The sequence below is a fragment of the Microcebus murinus genome, chromosome 2 (genome assembly GCF_040939455.1).
Source record: "Microcebus murinus isolate Inina chromosome 2, M.murinus_Inina_mat1.0, whole genome shotgun sequence".
NCBI lineage: Eukaryota > Metazoa > Chordata > Mammalia > Primates > Cheirogaleidae > Microcebus > Microcebus murinus.
Window position 1 is genome coordinate 34,808,288 of NC_134105.1, and position 16,478 is coordinate 34,824,765.

At 44.7% G+C, this 16,478-nt stretch overlaps 1 protein-coding gene across 1 annotated transcript in view; it reads left to right on the forward strand.

The window, feature by feature from the left end:
• Positions 1 to 16,428, forward strand: part of RAD54L (RAD54 like) — a 32,311-nt gene extending 15,883 nt beyond the window's left edge. The window contains exons 9-18 of the mRNA XM_012776062.2: positions 4,554 to 4,704; positions 11,096 to 11,222; positions 12,328 to 12,402; positions 12,551 to 12,681; positions 13,227 to 13,337; positions 13,495 to 13,618; positions 13,969 to 14,047; positions 14,335 to 14,514; positions 15,938 to 16,101; positions 16,194 to 16,428. Of these exons, the coding sequence (XP_012631516.1) occupies positions 4,554 to 4,704; positions 11,096 to 11,222; positions 12,328 to 12,402; positions 12,551 to 12,681; positions 13,227 to 13,337; positions 13,495 to 13,618; positions 13,969 to 14,047; positions 14,335 to 14,514; positions 15,938 to 16,101; positions 16,194 to 16,404 (1,353 nt within the window). The 3' untranslated portion in view covers positions 16,405 to 16,428. The remainder of the gene's footprint in view (positions 1 to 4,553; positions 4,705 to 11,095; positions 11,223 to 12,327; positions 12,403 to 12,550; positions 12,682 to 13,226; positions 13,338 to 13,494; positions 13,619 to 13,968; positions 14,048 to 14,334; positions 14,515 to 15,937; positions 16,102 to 16,193) is intronic.
• The last annotated feature ends 50 nt before the right edge of the window (positions 16,429 to 16,478 follow it).

Here is a 16,478-nt window from a genome sequence, read left to right on the forward strand (position 1 = left end):
ATGGTGGCCCATGCCTGTAGTCCCAGCTACTTGGGAGGCTGAGGCAGGAGGATCACTTGAGCCCAGGAGTTTGAGGTTGCTGTGAGCTAGGCTGATGCCACGGCACTCACTCTAGCCTAGGCAACAAAGTGAGACTCTGTCTCAAAAAAAAAAAAAGTGTATGAATAGGGGAAGGATTGACATCATCATTATCATCTCAGTGTTAGAGATGAGGAGACTGGAGCTCAGGGAAGTGCAGGGACTTGCCCAGGTTCACTCAGCAAGTACATAGTGAGCTGGAACTTGAATGCAGGTCTGAGATCTTAAGTCCTGGCCATTTTTCCTATGCCTTACTGCCTTGGATGCTTGGTATAAAAAGCAGCTTGGCTCAGGTACAGAAGAGCTGTCCCTGTGTTCCTCATCCACACCCATGTATGTTTCTGTACAAGTACTAGAACACAAAGCAAGCCAGATGAAAGATGCTGGGAAGATGCATAAATACACGAATGCTCCTGATAGGTCTCCTGTTACAGAGCGAGGGAAGTCGTGGTATTTAATCTAGGCATGATTTTTTATTTTTAAAAAGAATAAATTGAGAACTCAGCCAGAAGAAATTCAGTACATCTTATAAATTAGAGCTATGACAACTTTTCATCTGACCAAGCATTTGATTTGCTGAGATGCCAGAGTTTGTATTTTAAATCTATGGCAATGGGGGCAGGACCTGGGTCTGGAGCCTCAGTGACTGGTCCAATAGGGAGCTGAGTTTGGCCTTCCCTTCCACAGTGGCCCACAGGATAGCGTCACAGCCTAGCTCATTGGCTGGGTTATTTATTCAGTGCCTGTTATAGTCAGGCCCTGAGGATCCCATAATGCCTTCCTTTGGGGAGCTTCAGTTTAGAGGGATCTAATTGGTTATTTTAGCTTTTTTTTTTTAATTTAAAATTTTTATTTTATTTTGTGTTATGTTATTTTTTTTTTTTTTTGAGACAGAGTCTCGCTTTGTTGCCCAGGCTAGAGTGAGTGCCGTGGCGTCAGCCTAGCTCACAGCAACCTCAAACTCCTGGGCTCGAGCGATCCTTCTGCCTCAGCCTCCCTGGTAGCTGGGACTACAGGCATGTGCCACCATGCCCGGCTAATTTTTTATATATATATCAGTTGGCCAATTGATTTCTTTCTATTTATAGTAGAGATGGGGTCTCGCTCTTGCTCAGGCTGGTTTTGAACTCCTGACCTTGAGCAATCCGCCTGCCTCGGCCTCCCAAGAGCTAGGATTACAGGCGTGAGCCACAGCGCCCGGCCTGTTATGTTATTTTTTATACAAAGTCTTTATTGCCTGGGCTAGAGTGCCGTGGCATCAGCTTAGCTCACAGCAACCTCAAACTTCTGGGCTCAGGTGATCCTCCTGCCTCAGCCTACCAAGTAGCTGGCACTACAAATGGATACCATTACACTTGGCTAATTTTTTCTATTTTTAGTAGAGACAGGGTCTTTTTTTTTTTTTTGAGACAGAGTCTCGCTTGTTGCCCAGGCTAGAGTGAGTGCTGTGGCATCAGCCTAGCTCACAGCAACCTCAAACTCCTGGGCTCAAGCAATCCTACTGCCTCAGCCTCCCGAATAGCTGGGACTGCAGGCATACGCCACTATGCCGGCTAATTTTTTCTATATATATTAGTTGGCCAATTAATTTCTTTCTATTTATAGTGGAGACGGGGTCTCACTCTTGCTCAGGCTGGTTTCGAACTCCTAACCTCGAGCAATCTGCCCGCCTCAGCCTCTCAGAATGCTAGGATTACAGACATGAGCCACCGGGCCCGGCCTAGAGACGGGGTCTTGCTCTTACTCAGGCTGGTTTCAACTATTGACCTCAAGAGATCCTCCTGCCTTGACCTCCCAGATTGCTAGGATTACAGGTGTGAGCCACCGTGCCTGTCTGGGACCTAATTGTTGATGCCCATTTCCCCTGGACCTGATGGGTAATTTCCTCACAAGTTTTTTTTTTTTTTTTTTTTTTTTTTTTTTTTTGAGACAGAGTCTCGCTTTGTTGCCCAGGCTAGAGTGAGTGCCGTGGCGTCAGCCTAGCTCACAGCAACCTCAAACTCCTGGGCTCGAGTGATCCTTCTGCCTCAGCCTCCCGGGTAGCTGGGACTACAGGCATGCGCCACCATGCCCGGCTAATTTTTTATATATATATCAGTTGGCCAATTAATTTCTTTCTATTTATAGTAGAGACGGGGTCTTACTCTTGCTCAGGCTGGTTTCGAACTCCTGACGTTGAGCAATCCGCCCGCCTCGGCCTCCCAAGAGCTAGGATTACAGGCGTGAGCCACAGCGCCCGGCCTCCTCACAAGTTTTAAGTCTCATTTCCCTCTTCAGCTCAGAAGTCTAAGCCTTCTGTTTTATTCCTAGTGCTTGGAGCCTAACAGTGAATATGAAATGGCCAGGACTTCTTAGGTCTCTGCCTTAAGAAGTTCATGTTTAGTTGAGAAAATAAAATACAATAGAGCATGATTAGTACTCTAGTATATATAGCAGTGGATGAGAGGCAGAGTAGTATAGTGCCCAGACTTTGGGGTCAGACCTGAGTTCAAATCCCATTTCTACTACTTTATAACAGCATGATTTTGGATAACTGCACCTCTCTGAACTTCAGCTTCTTCATCTCTAAAATGAGTATTATAATTTCCACTTGTTTGGATTATAGAAGAGAATATAGGTAAAGTGCTTAGTGCTGTGCCTTGCACATTAAAAGGTTCACTAAATAGTAGCAGCCATTATGTATACACTGCCATAGTTGCACAGAAGTGAGAGAGACCAACAGCTTGGGGTCATGGACGAAAGTTTGCATAGGAGGTGACATTTGCCTGAGGAAGAGCTCTAGGCAGAGAAGAGTGGCATGGGCAAAGAGACTTAAGGAAATCAGTGGTAGGAGTGGTGAGGAGATAAGGCTTCCTGGACTACAATAAGCTCAGAGAAGTTCACTGAGGCCTCATTGCGAAGAGCTTTGAATGCTAAGCTAATACACTTAAAGAACTCAGACTTGATCCTAAAGATGGGAGAGTCAGTGGAGGGTCTATGTTTGTTTATGTATATACTGTGTTTCCTGAAAATATGACAGGGTCTTATATTTATTTTTCTTCAAGAAGACACACCCTAGGGCTTATTTTCAGGGGATGTGTTATTTTTTTTTATGTATGGTACAATAATCTACATTTATTCAAATATAGTTGTCTTCTTCTGGAACATCATCATAACTCTCCAAACCCCAAATTCCATCATGAATTTTTGTGACTCTATTTTCTTTAAAACCATTGGCCCCAATCTATCATGTCCAGTAATAGAGCTCTCATGGACAGATGAGAAGGGGTGCTCGTCTTGTTTACCACTCTTTACCGATCACTAGGTCTTATTTTTGGGGTAGGGCTTATATTGCACAAATAAATGCTTGGAAATCCTGCTAGGACTTATTTTATGGGTAGGTCTTATTTTCGGGGAAACATGGTATGTATGTATGTCAGGGTCTTGCTTTTTGCCCGGGCTGGAGTGCAGTGGCGTGATCATAGCTCACTGCAGCCTCAAACACCTGTGCTCAATTGATCCTCCTGCCTCAGCCTCCTTAGTGGCTGGAAATACAGACATACGCCCTGACACCCACCTAACTTTTCTATGTTTTTTATAGAGAAGGGTTCTCATTATTCCCCAGGCTGGTTTTGAACTCCTAGGCTCAAGTGATCCTCCTAGCCTCCCAAAGTGCTAGGATTATAGGCTTGAGCCACCATGCCCAGTTCTGGGTTTAATTGCATTGTCAAAGGCTGACCAGAAGAGGGCAAGGCTTATTTGTTTCTTCATTCTTTCACTGGTGGTTGAGTTTTGTGTGTGTTGCCGAGTGTGGAGCTGAGTCTGGGCTGGATATAGAAAATATATGTAATATTGATGTATCTAATCTTGTCCACGTGGTTCTTGGAGAAAGAGGGAATACAGTAGGGTCCTTTATCATTTTCTTGAAAAAGGCTTGAAAGAATTAACACAGGTGTGTGTGTGTGGTAGGGAACAGAGAGATTAGGACTGGGGAAGAGACACGAAGGGAGGCTCTTTACATATACTAGTGATGTGGAGTCTAGTGGGAGGTGGAGCATAGGCCAAGTCCCTTCAACACTGGCAATAGGTCACAACAAGGCCTGAAAGCTAATATAGAAGACCTCTGGCTCAGAAGGTTCTGGGTTGGTTGGGTTGAAGGGAGGGCTCCCTGAAAGCATGGGTCTGTGATATGGCCACATGGTCTCTGAAGAGGAAAGGTGGGCTGCCAAGGCTCTGGAGGTTATGGCAGGGAAAGGGATAAAAGGGAATCCTTGCTTTATGGATATAGCACTGGTCTGGAAACTGAAGCTCTGTCTTTTGAGCTTAACATTTCTCCCCCAATCAAGTGAGTGAACTCTTTCATGCTGCCTCCTACCTAGTTTCCAAGGTCCCATAACTTGTCATGTTTGTGACTCCTGTTCTCCTATTTACACAAGACTTTGCTACCATGCAGTGATGGCACATTGTACTCTGAGTGACAATAAATTCCCTTGCAGGGACACAGGCTCAAGAACTCTGAGAATCAGACTTATCAGGCCCTGGACAGCTTGAACACCAGCCGGCGGGTGCTCATCTCCGGGACCCCCATCCAGAATGATCTGCTTGAGTATTTCAGCTTGGTACATTTTGTTAATTCAGGCATCCTAGGTAAGAATTTGTCTGCCATGTTGGAGAGGAGCCTTGCCTTGTCCTTGGTTGTATAAAGGAGAGAATGCTAGTTATGTCTGGGTCACTAAATACTCTTGAAAGACAGCTTCGCTTGTCTGGGAATAACAAAGCCATTGGTGAGGTCTTGGCTTTGCTGAGGAACTCAGAAAGGCCCAGTTTGGCCATTTTTCCTTTGCAGAAGTGGCAAGGGCTATACAGAATGTGTCATCATAAGCTGGGTTACACTAAAGCAAATAACCGTTACCCCAAAGCAAACTGTTTTGGGCAGTTTGTTTTTTTCTTAAACCATTTTGCCCTTTTTTTTTTCTTAAGACAGGGTCTTTCTCTGTTGCTTGGGCTAGAGTGCAGTGGTGTCGTCATAGCTCACTGCAACCTCAAACTACTGAGTACAAGTGAGCCTCCTGCCTCAGTCTCCCAAGTAGCTAGGACTATAGGTGTGTGCCACCATGCCCAACTAATTTTCCTATTTTTTTGTAGAGATGAGGTTTCACTATTTTGCTCAGGTTGATCTCAAACTCCTGGCCTAAGCAATCCTCCTGCCTCAGCCTCCCAAAGTGCTTGGATTATAGGTATGAGCTACTGTGCCCAGGCCATTTTATCTATTTCTAAGTATTTCAGTTCAGTGGTATTAAGTACCTTCACATTGTTGTGCAACCATCACCACCATCCATCCATCAGAATTTTTCTCTTTGCAAAACTGAAGCTTTGCCTATTAAATAATAAATCCCCATTCTTCCCTTCCCTCAGCCCCTGGCAACCACCATTTGAAGCAGTTCTTGCACACAGATATTTGTGGAAGGGTTTGTTTAGTGCCACTACAACTTGCCAGTGCTCAGGAGAATCACTTTAGGCAGAGAATCTACTTAGTGGCAAGATTATGACAAAGTGTACATTTGTGTGCCTACCACCAGATCAGTTACTACCATCCTCTCAGCAGCCCCTCCTCTAGCTACCCTGTCCTTTCACCCCAGAAGTAAACATTCTTCTGACACTATAGATTGGTTTTGTCTATTTTTGAACTTTATGTAAATGAAATCATACAGTATATATTCCTTTGCATCTGATTTCTTTCGTTCAACATCGTTTTTAAAATTCATCCACATCATGTCAAACAGTAGTTTGTTCATTTTCATTGTTGTATGCTGTTCCATTTTATGAATATACTAGAATTTATTTATCCATTCTATTGAGTAGTTTCCAGTTTTCAATTTTTTCAAATAATGATGCTGTGGACATTTGTGCATATTTTTACATGAGCATAGTATACATTTCTTTGTCCTAAGAGTGAAAGTGCTGGGTCACATGTTTGTTAATCATGTGTTCTGCTCTAAGAGATAGTCCAGTATTCCAAAATGATTATTTTGCCAAGAGTATATGAGAATTCCAGTATCTGGAATCCAGTATATAGAATTCCAGTATCTACATCAGGGATCAAAAAACTTTCTTAAAGAGCTAGAGAGTAGGCCAGGCATGGTGGCTGATGCCTGTAATCCTAGCACTCTGGGAGGTCAAGGCAGGCGGATTGCTCGGGGTCAGGAATTCGAAACCAGCCTGAGCAAGAGTGAGACCCTGTCTCTACTATAAATAGAAAGAAATTAATTGGCCAACTAATATATATAGAAAAAATTAGCCGGGCATGGTGGTGCATGCCTATAGTCCCAGCTATTCGGGGGGCTGAAGCAGAAGGATTGCTTGAGGCCAGGAGTTTGAGGTTGCTGTGAGCTAGGCTGACGCCACTGCACTCACTCTAGCCTGGGCAACAAAGCGAGACTCTGTTTCAAAAAAAAAGAGCTAGAGAGTAATCACTTCAGGCTCACAGGCCATATTTTCTCTATCTCTGTTCAACTTTGCTATTATACCATGAAACAGCCAGTAATAATGTGTAAATAAATGGGCATGGTTGTGTTGTAATAAAACTTTATTTATAAAAACGAGTGGCTGTAGTTTGCCAACTCTTCCTCTGTATTATCACGAATATTTGTCTTTTGAGTTTTTAATAATATTAGTCATTCTAAAAGGGGTGGGTATTTAGTGTTATCTCATTGCATTTGTCTACTGATGGATAAAGTCAAACATCTTTTATTATATTCATTGGCCATTTGGAGATCCTCTTTTATGAAGTACCTGACTTTGTCTTTTGCCCATTTTTAAACATTTTGTTTATACATCAGTTGATAGACATTTGGGTTGTTTCTATCGTTTGGATTTTAGGAATAACACTGCTATAAATTCATATTCAAGTTTCTATGTGGACATATGTTTTCACTTCTCTTGAGTATATGTACCTAGGGGTAGAATTGCTATGTTTAATCAAAGATGTCCATTATCAGGTTAAGGAAGTTCACTTCTTTTTTTCCCATCCCCCCCACTAGTTGGGACTATAGAGGTACACAGCACCACACCTGGTTAATTTTTTTTTTTTTTTTTCCTTAGAGACAGGATCTTGCTATGTTGTTGCCCAGGCTGGTCTCAAACTCCTGGCCTCAAGCAGTCCTCTCCCCTTGGCCTCCCAAAGTTCTGGGATTACAGGTGTGAGCTAGCACACCCAGTCAGAAGTTCACTTCCATTCCTAGTTTGTTGAGTGTTTTTCATGAAAATGTGTTGGAAGCAGGCCGGACGCGGTGGCTCATGCCTGTCATCCTAGCACTCTGGGAGGCCGAGGCAGGGGGATCACTGAAGGTCAGGAGTTCAAAAGCAGCCTGAGTAAGAGCGAGACCCCCGTCTCTACTAAAAAAAATAGAAAGAAATTAATTGGCCAACTAGTATATATAGAAAAAATTAGCCGGGGATGGTGGCACATGCCTGTAGTCCCAGCTACTTGGGAGGCTGAAGCAGGAAGATCACTTGAACTCAGGAGTTTGAGGTTGCTATGAGCTAGGCTGACGCCATGGCACTCTAGCCTGAGCAACACAGTGAGACTCTGTCTCAAAAAAAAAAAAAAAATGTGTTGGAAGCAGCTTTATTGTTTTACCTTTCACATTAAAATTTATAGTTTGTAGCTAAGTGCAGTGGTGCATGCATGTGGTCTCAGCTACTCAAGAAGCTGAGGCAGGAGGATCACTTGAGCCCAGGAGTTTGAGGCAAGCTTGGACAAAATATCGAGACCTCACCTCTTTGAAAGAAAAAAGAAGCTGGGTGAGGTGGCTCATGCCTGTGATCCTAGCACTCTGGGAGGCTGAGAAGGGAGAATCGCTTGAGGTCAGGAGTTTGTTTTGAGACCAGCCTGAGCAAGAGCGAGACCCCCATCTCTAATAAAAATAGAAAATATTAGCCAGGTGTGGTGGCATGCACCTATAGTCCCAGCTACTCGGGAGACCAAGGCAGGGGAATTGCTTGAGCCCAGGAGTTTGAGGTTGCTGGGAGCTAGGCTCTCCAGCCTGGGCAACAGAGCAAGACTCTGTCTCACAAAAAAAAAAAAAAGAATCTGTAATCCATAATCCATCTTAAGTTACTGTCTATATATGGTATCAGGTGGGGCTTAAGATTCATCTTTTTCGTTATGGTTGTCTGGTTCCCTTAGTACCAATTATTGAAAAGACTTTTTTCCCATTACTTTGCAGTGCTACCTTCATAAATCAAATATTGATATATATGTTGTTCTATTTGTGGATTCTTTTCTGTTCCACTGGTCTGTTTCTCTCCTTGTGTCAGTACTTCTTTAATTACTGTAGCTAAATATAAGTCTTTGATATCCATTAGTGTAAGCCTTTTTTTATTATTTTTGAGACAGAGTCTCATGCTGTTGCCTAGGCTAGAGTGCTGTGGCGTCAGCCTAGCTCACAGCAACCTCAAACTCCTGGGCACTCAAGCAATCCTTCTGCCTCAGCGTCCCGAGTAGCTGGGACTACAAGCATGTGCCACCATGTCCGGCTAATTTTTTCTATATATATTAGTTAGCCAATTAATTTCTTTCTGTTTATAGTAGAGATGGGGTCTTGCCCTTGCTCAGGCTGGTTTCGAACTACTGATCTCGAGCCATCCACCCGCCTCAGCCTCTCAGAGTGTTAGGATTATAGGCATGAGCAACCATGCCCAGCTGAATGTGAGCCTTTTAACTATATTCTATTCCTTAGCATTGTCCTAGATATTCTTGGCCCTCTGCATTCCCATGTCAATTTTAGAATCACCTTATCAATTTGCACCCCCTTCCCCACCCAAAAAAAAACCTAATTGGATTTTATTTTATTTTTTTTATTGTTATTTTTTTTCAGACAGAGTCTCACTTTGTTGCCCAGGCTAGAGTGAGAGCCGTAGCGTCAGCCTAGCTCACAGCAACCTCAAACTCCTGGGCTCAAGGGATCCTTCATCCTCAGCTTCCTGAGTAGCTGGGACTATAGGCATGTGCCACCATGCCCAGCTAATTTTTTCTTGTTTGTTTGTTTTGTTTTTTGAGACAGAGTCTCGCTTTGTTGCCCAGGCTAGAGTGAGTGCAGTGGCGTCAGCCTAGCTCACAGCAACCTCAAACTCCTGGGCTCAAGCGATCCTCCTGCCTTAGCTTCCTAAGTAGCTGGGACTATAGGCATGTGCCACCATGCCCGGCTAATTTTTTCTATATATATTAGTTGGCCAATTAATTTCTTTCTATTTATAGTAGAGACGGGGTCTCACTCTTGCTCAGGCTGGTTTCGCACTCCTGACCTCAAGTAATCCACCCACCTCAGGCTTCCAGAGTGCTAGGATTACAGGTGTGAGCCACTTGCGCCCGGCCTAATTTTTTTTCTATATATATTAGTTGGCCAATTAATTTTTTTCTATTTATAGTAGAGACGGGGTCTTGCTCTTCCTCAGGCTGGTTTCGAACTCCCGAGCTGGAGCAATTCACCCGCCTCGGCCTCCTAGAGTGCTAGGATTAGGGGTGTGGACCACCACGCCCGGCCCCCTAATTGGATTTTTTTTTTTTTTTTTGAGACAGGGTCTCACTTTGTTGTCCAGGCTAGAGTGAGTGCCGTGGCGTCAGCCTAGCTCACAGCAACCTCAAACTCCTGGGCTCAAGTGATCCTCCTGCCTCAGCCTCCCAAGTAGCTGGGATTACAGGCATGTGCCACCATGCCCGGCTAATTTTTTGTATATATATTAGTTGGCCAATTAATTTCTTTCTATTTATAATAGAGACGGGGTCTTGCTCTTGCTTAGGCTGGTTTCGAACTCCTGACCTCGAGTAATCCACCCGCCTCGGCCTCCCGGAGTGCTAGGATTACAGGCGTGAGCCACCGCGCCAGCCCCTAATTGGATTTTAATTGGGCTTTTTGAATCCAGAGATCAATGCTGAAAGATACGATACTTTTATAGTATGAAATCTTCCAGTTTATCAATATGACCTGTTCCTCTATTTGTTTAAATCATCTTTAATTTCTCTCAGTGATCTTTTATGGCTTTCTATCGAGAAATAATATACATCTCTGGTTAGATTTATTTCTAGGTTTGTAATGTTTTTTAATGCAATTATATGGTATCTTTCTAAGTTTTTATTTTTTAATTTTTTTTGAGACAGAATCTCACTTTGTTGCCCAGGCTAGAGTGCTGTGACATCAGTCTAGCTCATAGCAACCTCAAACTCCTGGGTTCAAGCAATCCTTCTACCTCAGCCTCCTGAGTAGCAGGGACTACAGCCATGTGCCACCATGCCTGCCTAATTTTTTCTGTATATTTTTAGTTGTCCAACTAATTTCTTTGTATTTTTAGTAGAGACAGGGTCTCGTTCTTGCTCAGGCTGGTCTCAAACTCCTAAGCTCAAACTATCTGCCTGCCTCGACCTCCCAGACTGCTAGGATTACAGGCATTAGCCACCCTGTCTGGCCCTAAGTTTTTATTATTTATAATTACTTTTTGTTTGTAAATAGAAATTCAATTGATTGTTGATACATCAACTGGACCTGGACTAATAGTCTTTGTATCTGCAAACTTTGCTAATTTTTTTTTTTCTAAGACAGAGTTTCACTCTAGCCCGGGCTAGAGTGAGTGCTGTTGCTTCAGCCTAGCTCACAGCAACCTCAAACTCCTGGGCTCAAGCAATCCTTCTGTCTCAGCCTCCCGAGTAGCTGGGACTACAGGCATGTGCCACCATGCCTGGCTAATTTTTTCTATATATTTTTAGTTGTCTTTCTATTTTTTTTTTTTTTTTAGAAGGGACTGGGTCTCTCTCTTGCTCAGGCTGGTTTCAAGCTCCTGACCTTGAGCGATCCTCCCGCCTTGGTCTCCCAGAGTGCTAGGATTACAGGCATGAGCCACTGCAACTGGCCCAAATTGGCCTATATCTTAAGTTTTGTTGTTCTTGGTAGGAAGGTTGGTCTGTGACAAGGTAGTTTGTCATTACTAGCAGTGAGAAAATTATTCCTTTTCCACATTCTTTAATTCTCCCTTCTGTGTTTAGGGACTGCCCATGAGTTCAAGAAGCACTTTGAACTGCCAATTTTGAAGGGTCGAGATGCAGCTGCCAGTGAGGCAGATAGGCAGGTCGGAGAGGAGCGACTTCGGGAGCTCATCAGCATTGTGAATAGGTAATGCCCCTAAGTGAAATCATGGACATTGTTTCCCAAGCCATTCAAGGCTAATCATTTGGGGGACTTGACCTGTCTAGAGCCCTTAAAAGCTGGCATTCTAGGAAGTAGGTGGGATCTGTGCCCTGATTATGGCCACTGAATAAATGAAGGAGTCTTACAGGCCAAGTTCCTGCTGTCTTTCAGGCCTCGGCCCTGGTTTTGTTCTGTTTACAAACCTGCTGAGGAAGCTCTTTGACGCTGCTGAACTTCCTGGGCAAAAGATACCTTGGAGTATCAGTATTATTTCAGAAGTTTCTTATCAGGCGGTCTCAGACTTAAAGGACCAGGCTTCTCTCCTCAGGCTCCATAGTTCTGTGACAAGTAGGAGAAGATCTGAAAGATGGGTGTGGCTCCCAGGCTAAGAGGACTTATTTTTTCGTGAGAGTTGTATAACCCAGTGGGCAGGTGCATATATATACATTCTGGATTCCTCTTTCCAGAGGAGGTATGCACTCTTGATGGGTTATATCCTAAGAGTCCTCCTGCCCTTCCCAACTGCCTGGCTAGCTCTCTGTACCAATTTTAGATGATAGGAAGGAGAGTCATTGTTTTAAGAGGTACTTCTTAAGTGTTTGATCTTTTTTTTTTTTTTTTTCCGACAGGATTTTGCATGCCGAGTGTTTGATCTTTATCCGTCCTGGTCTGTCCAGGAGATGTGGGCTTAATTTTACTGAGCCTAGGGCCACGTGGCAGCAGGCATTGGGGCAACTGCAAGCAGAAACTCCCCTAAGATCTTAGTGGTTTGCAGTTTGCTTTTCCTGTCAGAGCTCCAGGCTCATTGGGAGACCTCATCTTTGTCTTGAAGATCAGCCAGTTGAAGGGGAAGAAAAAGAGTTGTTAGTCTACATTAGGTTATTTCAAAGGTCTCTGTTCCCATGACTAAGACCCTGATACAGATATGTTTGCCATAGGGCTCATGGGTCTATGGCAGTTGATACTACAAAAGAGAGCCCGTCTTGGTCCTTTGGGTGGTAGCTTTTTTTTTGAAGGTTGGTAGCTTTTATTCTAGTAGTTAGCATAGTAGTTTTACCAGCCCCTTGCCTTTTTATCTTGTTTTCCCTAGGTGCCTGATACGGAGGACATCTGATATCCTTTCTAAATACCTGCCTGTGAAGATTGAGCAGGTGGTTTGTTGTAGGTACTGAACTCAACTGAAGGGTATGGAATTAGTGGATCAGAGCTTAGCTTTTGAAGTATGGCTGAGCTTTCCTCAGTATGGCTGAGATGTCCTTAGAGGGTAGAAGTGTGGTTCAGCTTTTCCCACTGACCTGACTGCCTTTTTTCAGGCTAACACCTCTTCAGACTGAGTTATACAAGAGGTTTCTGAGACAGGCCAAGCCAGCAGAAGAATTGCTTGAGGGCAAGATGAGTGTGTCTTCCCTTTCTTCCATTACCTCGCTAAAGAAGCTTTGTAATCGTGAGTTCAGCTCATGTCCTGGTGTCCTTTGTGAGAGTGGGTGATGGAGGGTAGGCTCTTGTAGTGGCCCAGCAACCTTCACTAAAACTTGTCCAGAGCCCTCACAGAGGCCACATGTGATTTTGACCCTACCCTAGGCATGAACTCTGCATTGTAGACTCTGTAAACTAGACCCTTTGCTTTGGAAAATTTAGCATATCCTCTGTCCAGTCTATGCTTGATGCTTGAGATGTATAGGACTGTGTGTGTGTGACTGCCTACATATATACATGTTCAGTAAAATGTTGGTCAGGAGGAAAAATAATGAAGAAACCTTGCCTTCTCTATTATAACTCCTTTCTTGTTGAGAGAACACACCAGTGAGCAAGATTGTCCATCCATGGTCCCAGATGGCACTGACTACACCTTGTTGGAATTTGGGAGGGTGAAGACCAAGCAAGTGTGGTGCTGAGGAAGGCCTTCTGGGCTAGGCTTCTAGGGGGAGTTCTAGTGAGCATTGAAATGGAAACTTCAGAAAGCAAAGTGGCTGACTTTTTTTTTTCCAGATCCAGCTCTAATCTATGACAAGTGTGTGGAAGAGGAGGCTGGCTTTGAGGGTACCCTGGACATCTTTCCCCCTGGTTATAGCTCTAAAGCTCTAGAGCCTCAGCTGTCAGGTGAGCCCTTTCCCACCTGTATTTGGGCTCCTCTAGGAGTGGGAATAGGTTGTGTCTTTGTGCTAGAGGTGTCCTGTTTCAAGGCAGGATACTAAAAGTAAGAATCCTAGGTCATTGGGGTGGCCAGTTGGGGACTGATGGTTGCTACTCTTCCAAGGTAAGATGTTGGTCCTTGATTATATTCTGGCGGTGACCCGAAGCCGCAGCAGTGACAAAGTTGTGCTGGTGTCCAATTACACCCAGACATTGGATCTCTTTGAGAAGCTCTGCCGGGCCCGAAGGTAAAGAAGAGCCTAATGAAATTGTCAAATGGATGTGCCTCCCCTACTGCCCCTCTAGTAAGATTAGGGCTTCTGATTGGTGAATGTGGGCTAAGATACGGGTACATGAAGGATTTCCCTGGAGATGTTTGTTCCCTTATTGCTGATAGGGCCGTATCTCCATCTCTAAGCAGAATATTCCCTAGTCCCTCATAGACTCCCATAGAACAGAGTCCTGGCCCCTAGGTCCCTTCTTGTCCTTCACTGTGGGAGTTTAAGACCTCAGGCGTGGTTAGTTCAGTTCTTTCAGTAGCTCTGACTCCAAGGGACTCTGCTTTCTTCTTGGGTATTAATCTTGGATCCCCCTTCAGGTACTTATATGTCCGGCTGGATGGCACGATGTCCATTAAGAAGCGAGCCAAGGTTGTAGAACGCTTCAATAGTCCATCGGTAATACGCAGCCCTTGTCCTTATACCACCAATGCACTAACATCAGAATTAAGGGGCTCCCTGATTTTTTTTTTCTGGTGGTTGTGCTAGGGTTAGGCTGGTTGGTGATAGCTGGGCTAGAGACTGACTTTGTGGATTGGGAAATTGGCTGGTGGGCAGACAAACTGGTTTTCTTTACAGTTGGTCTGAGTATAATATAGAGGTGTGAGAGAGGAGTTGGCTGGGCTGAGTAGGATCCCAATTTAGGCTGTAAGAGGTTCTTTTTCTCCTATTACTTCTCTTCCCAGAGCCCTGACTTCGTCTTCATGCTGAGCAGCAAAGCTGGAGGCTGTGGCCTCAATCTCATTGGGGCTAACCGGCTAGTCATGTTTGACCCTGACTGGAACCCGGCCAATGATGAACAAGCTATGGCCCGGGTCTGGCGTGATGGTCAAAAGAAGACCTGCTATATCTACCGCCTGCTGTCTGTAAGCATGGTGATAGTAGACACAGTAGGGGTGGGTCATGGAACAAGACCTTCAGGACCATCTTGAATCGTTTCTCAGTGCCTCTCTCTTTGGCCCCTCTGCCTCTAGCAGTAGCCAGGCTGTGGGCTAGCCTGAGAACCCTTTATTCTATTCTCCCTCCCCTTCTCTCCATTCCTTCAAACACTTCTTACTGTGCTATCTAGACACTTTTTCAGTACATCCTTTTCTTAGGACCCCTGCTTTCCCTCATACCTGATTTCTCCTGTGCCACTTGCCTCATAGTCTTCTCACACTTTGTGTCCCACTGGAATTCTCCAAGTTCTCAATTACCACTTTCAGACTATCCATCCCGTAGTTCCTTTGCAACTCACGTTGTCTGACTTGGTTACCCACTTCTTTGATGCAGTCATCTGTCCTCTGCTGTGTTCCTAATTCATTGACGGCTTTGGACACCAGCTTGGCCTTCATTTCTTTCCCAAATCTAGCAATTATCCTGGCTAATTTCAAGGACCAACACATTGGCCTTCATGTTTCCTTGACCTCATCTCTAATGACCTCACTCCCCCATTTAATTCCTCCTAAGGTCATACTGTGGAAGTTGTTAGTACCCAAAACTTTCTTTTTTTTTTTTTTTGAGACAGTCTTGCTTTGTTGCCCAGGCTAGAGTGAGTGGCATGGCATCAGCCTAGCTCACAGCAACCTCAAACTCCTGGGCTCAAACAGTCCTTCTGCCTCAGCCTCCCGAGTAGCTGGGACTACAGGCATGTGCCACCATGCCTGGCTAATTTTTTCTATATATATTAGTTGGCCAATTAATTTCTTTCTATTTATAGTAGAGACGGGGTCTTGCTTTAAGATTCTGCTCAAGGATAGTCTCTACTTTCAAGCTTTTCAATACTATTCTCTTCTATCATCCCTCATGCCACAGATTTCTATCATTGTACCAATTTGTTTATATGTTTGTCTTTCCTACCAGTCTATGAGCTCAAGTACAGGGATCATATTTGATTCTTCTTTGTATCCTAGTGTTGGCACAAGGCCTGTCAAAGAAAAGATACCCAAATGATGTTTATTGAATGAATGAGAGTTGGCCTTGGTGTAGAAATGTGAAGCTGCTGTAGACAAACCTCAGTTCACCCTGAAGGGATTTAGCCAGGCCCTGAGACTCTTCATTAGTACAGAACATAGTCTGGGTGAGCAGACATGCACAAGTTATGTTCCAGGAGATAGACTGGGAAAATGGGGCTCAGCTGAGCAGAGCTACTACTCCAGGACCCTTGACTTTTCATTCGTCTTCCCTTCTCTTGGGTGGCTGTGGTTTCAACCCCTGGGTTTTCTTGTTCCTCTGCATGGGAATGACTAAACCCTGCATCCCTCGACACTCCCTCCTACTCCCTGCTATCCCCCTACCTCCCTCCCGCAGGCAGGAACCATTGAGGAGAAGATCTTCCAGCGTCAGAGCCACAAGAAGGCACTGAGCAGCTGTGTGGTGGATGAGGAGCAAGATGTAGAGCGGCACTTCTCTCTGGGTGAGCTGAAGGAACTGTTTATCCTGGATGAGGCTAGCCTCAGTGACACACATGATAGGTAGGTGGACTGTCCCTGCCATTATTCCTGAGCTACCTGCACAGCATGGAGATGGAATCTGTAGTGACCACAGCTCTGTCCTCTGCCCCTAGGTTGCACTGCCGCCGTTGTGTCAACAGCCGCCAGGTCTTTCCACCCCCTGATGGTTCTGACTGCACTTCAGACCTGGCTCAGTGGAACCACTGCACTGATAAGCGTGGGCTCCAGGATGAGGTACTCCAGGCAGCCTGGGACGCTACCTCCACTGCCATCACCTTCGTCTTCCACCAGCGTTCTCATGAAGAGCAGCGGGGGCTCTGCTGATAACCAGCTGGTCTGGGTGTAGCTGTTAGAGGAAGGAAATAGGGAAAAGGGGGCTCCTTACCTCACAAGGCCCT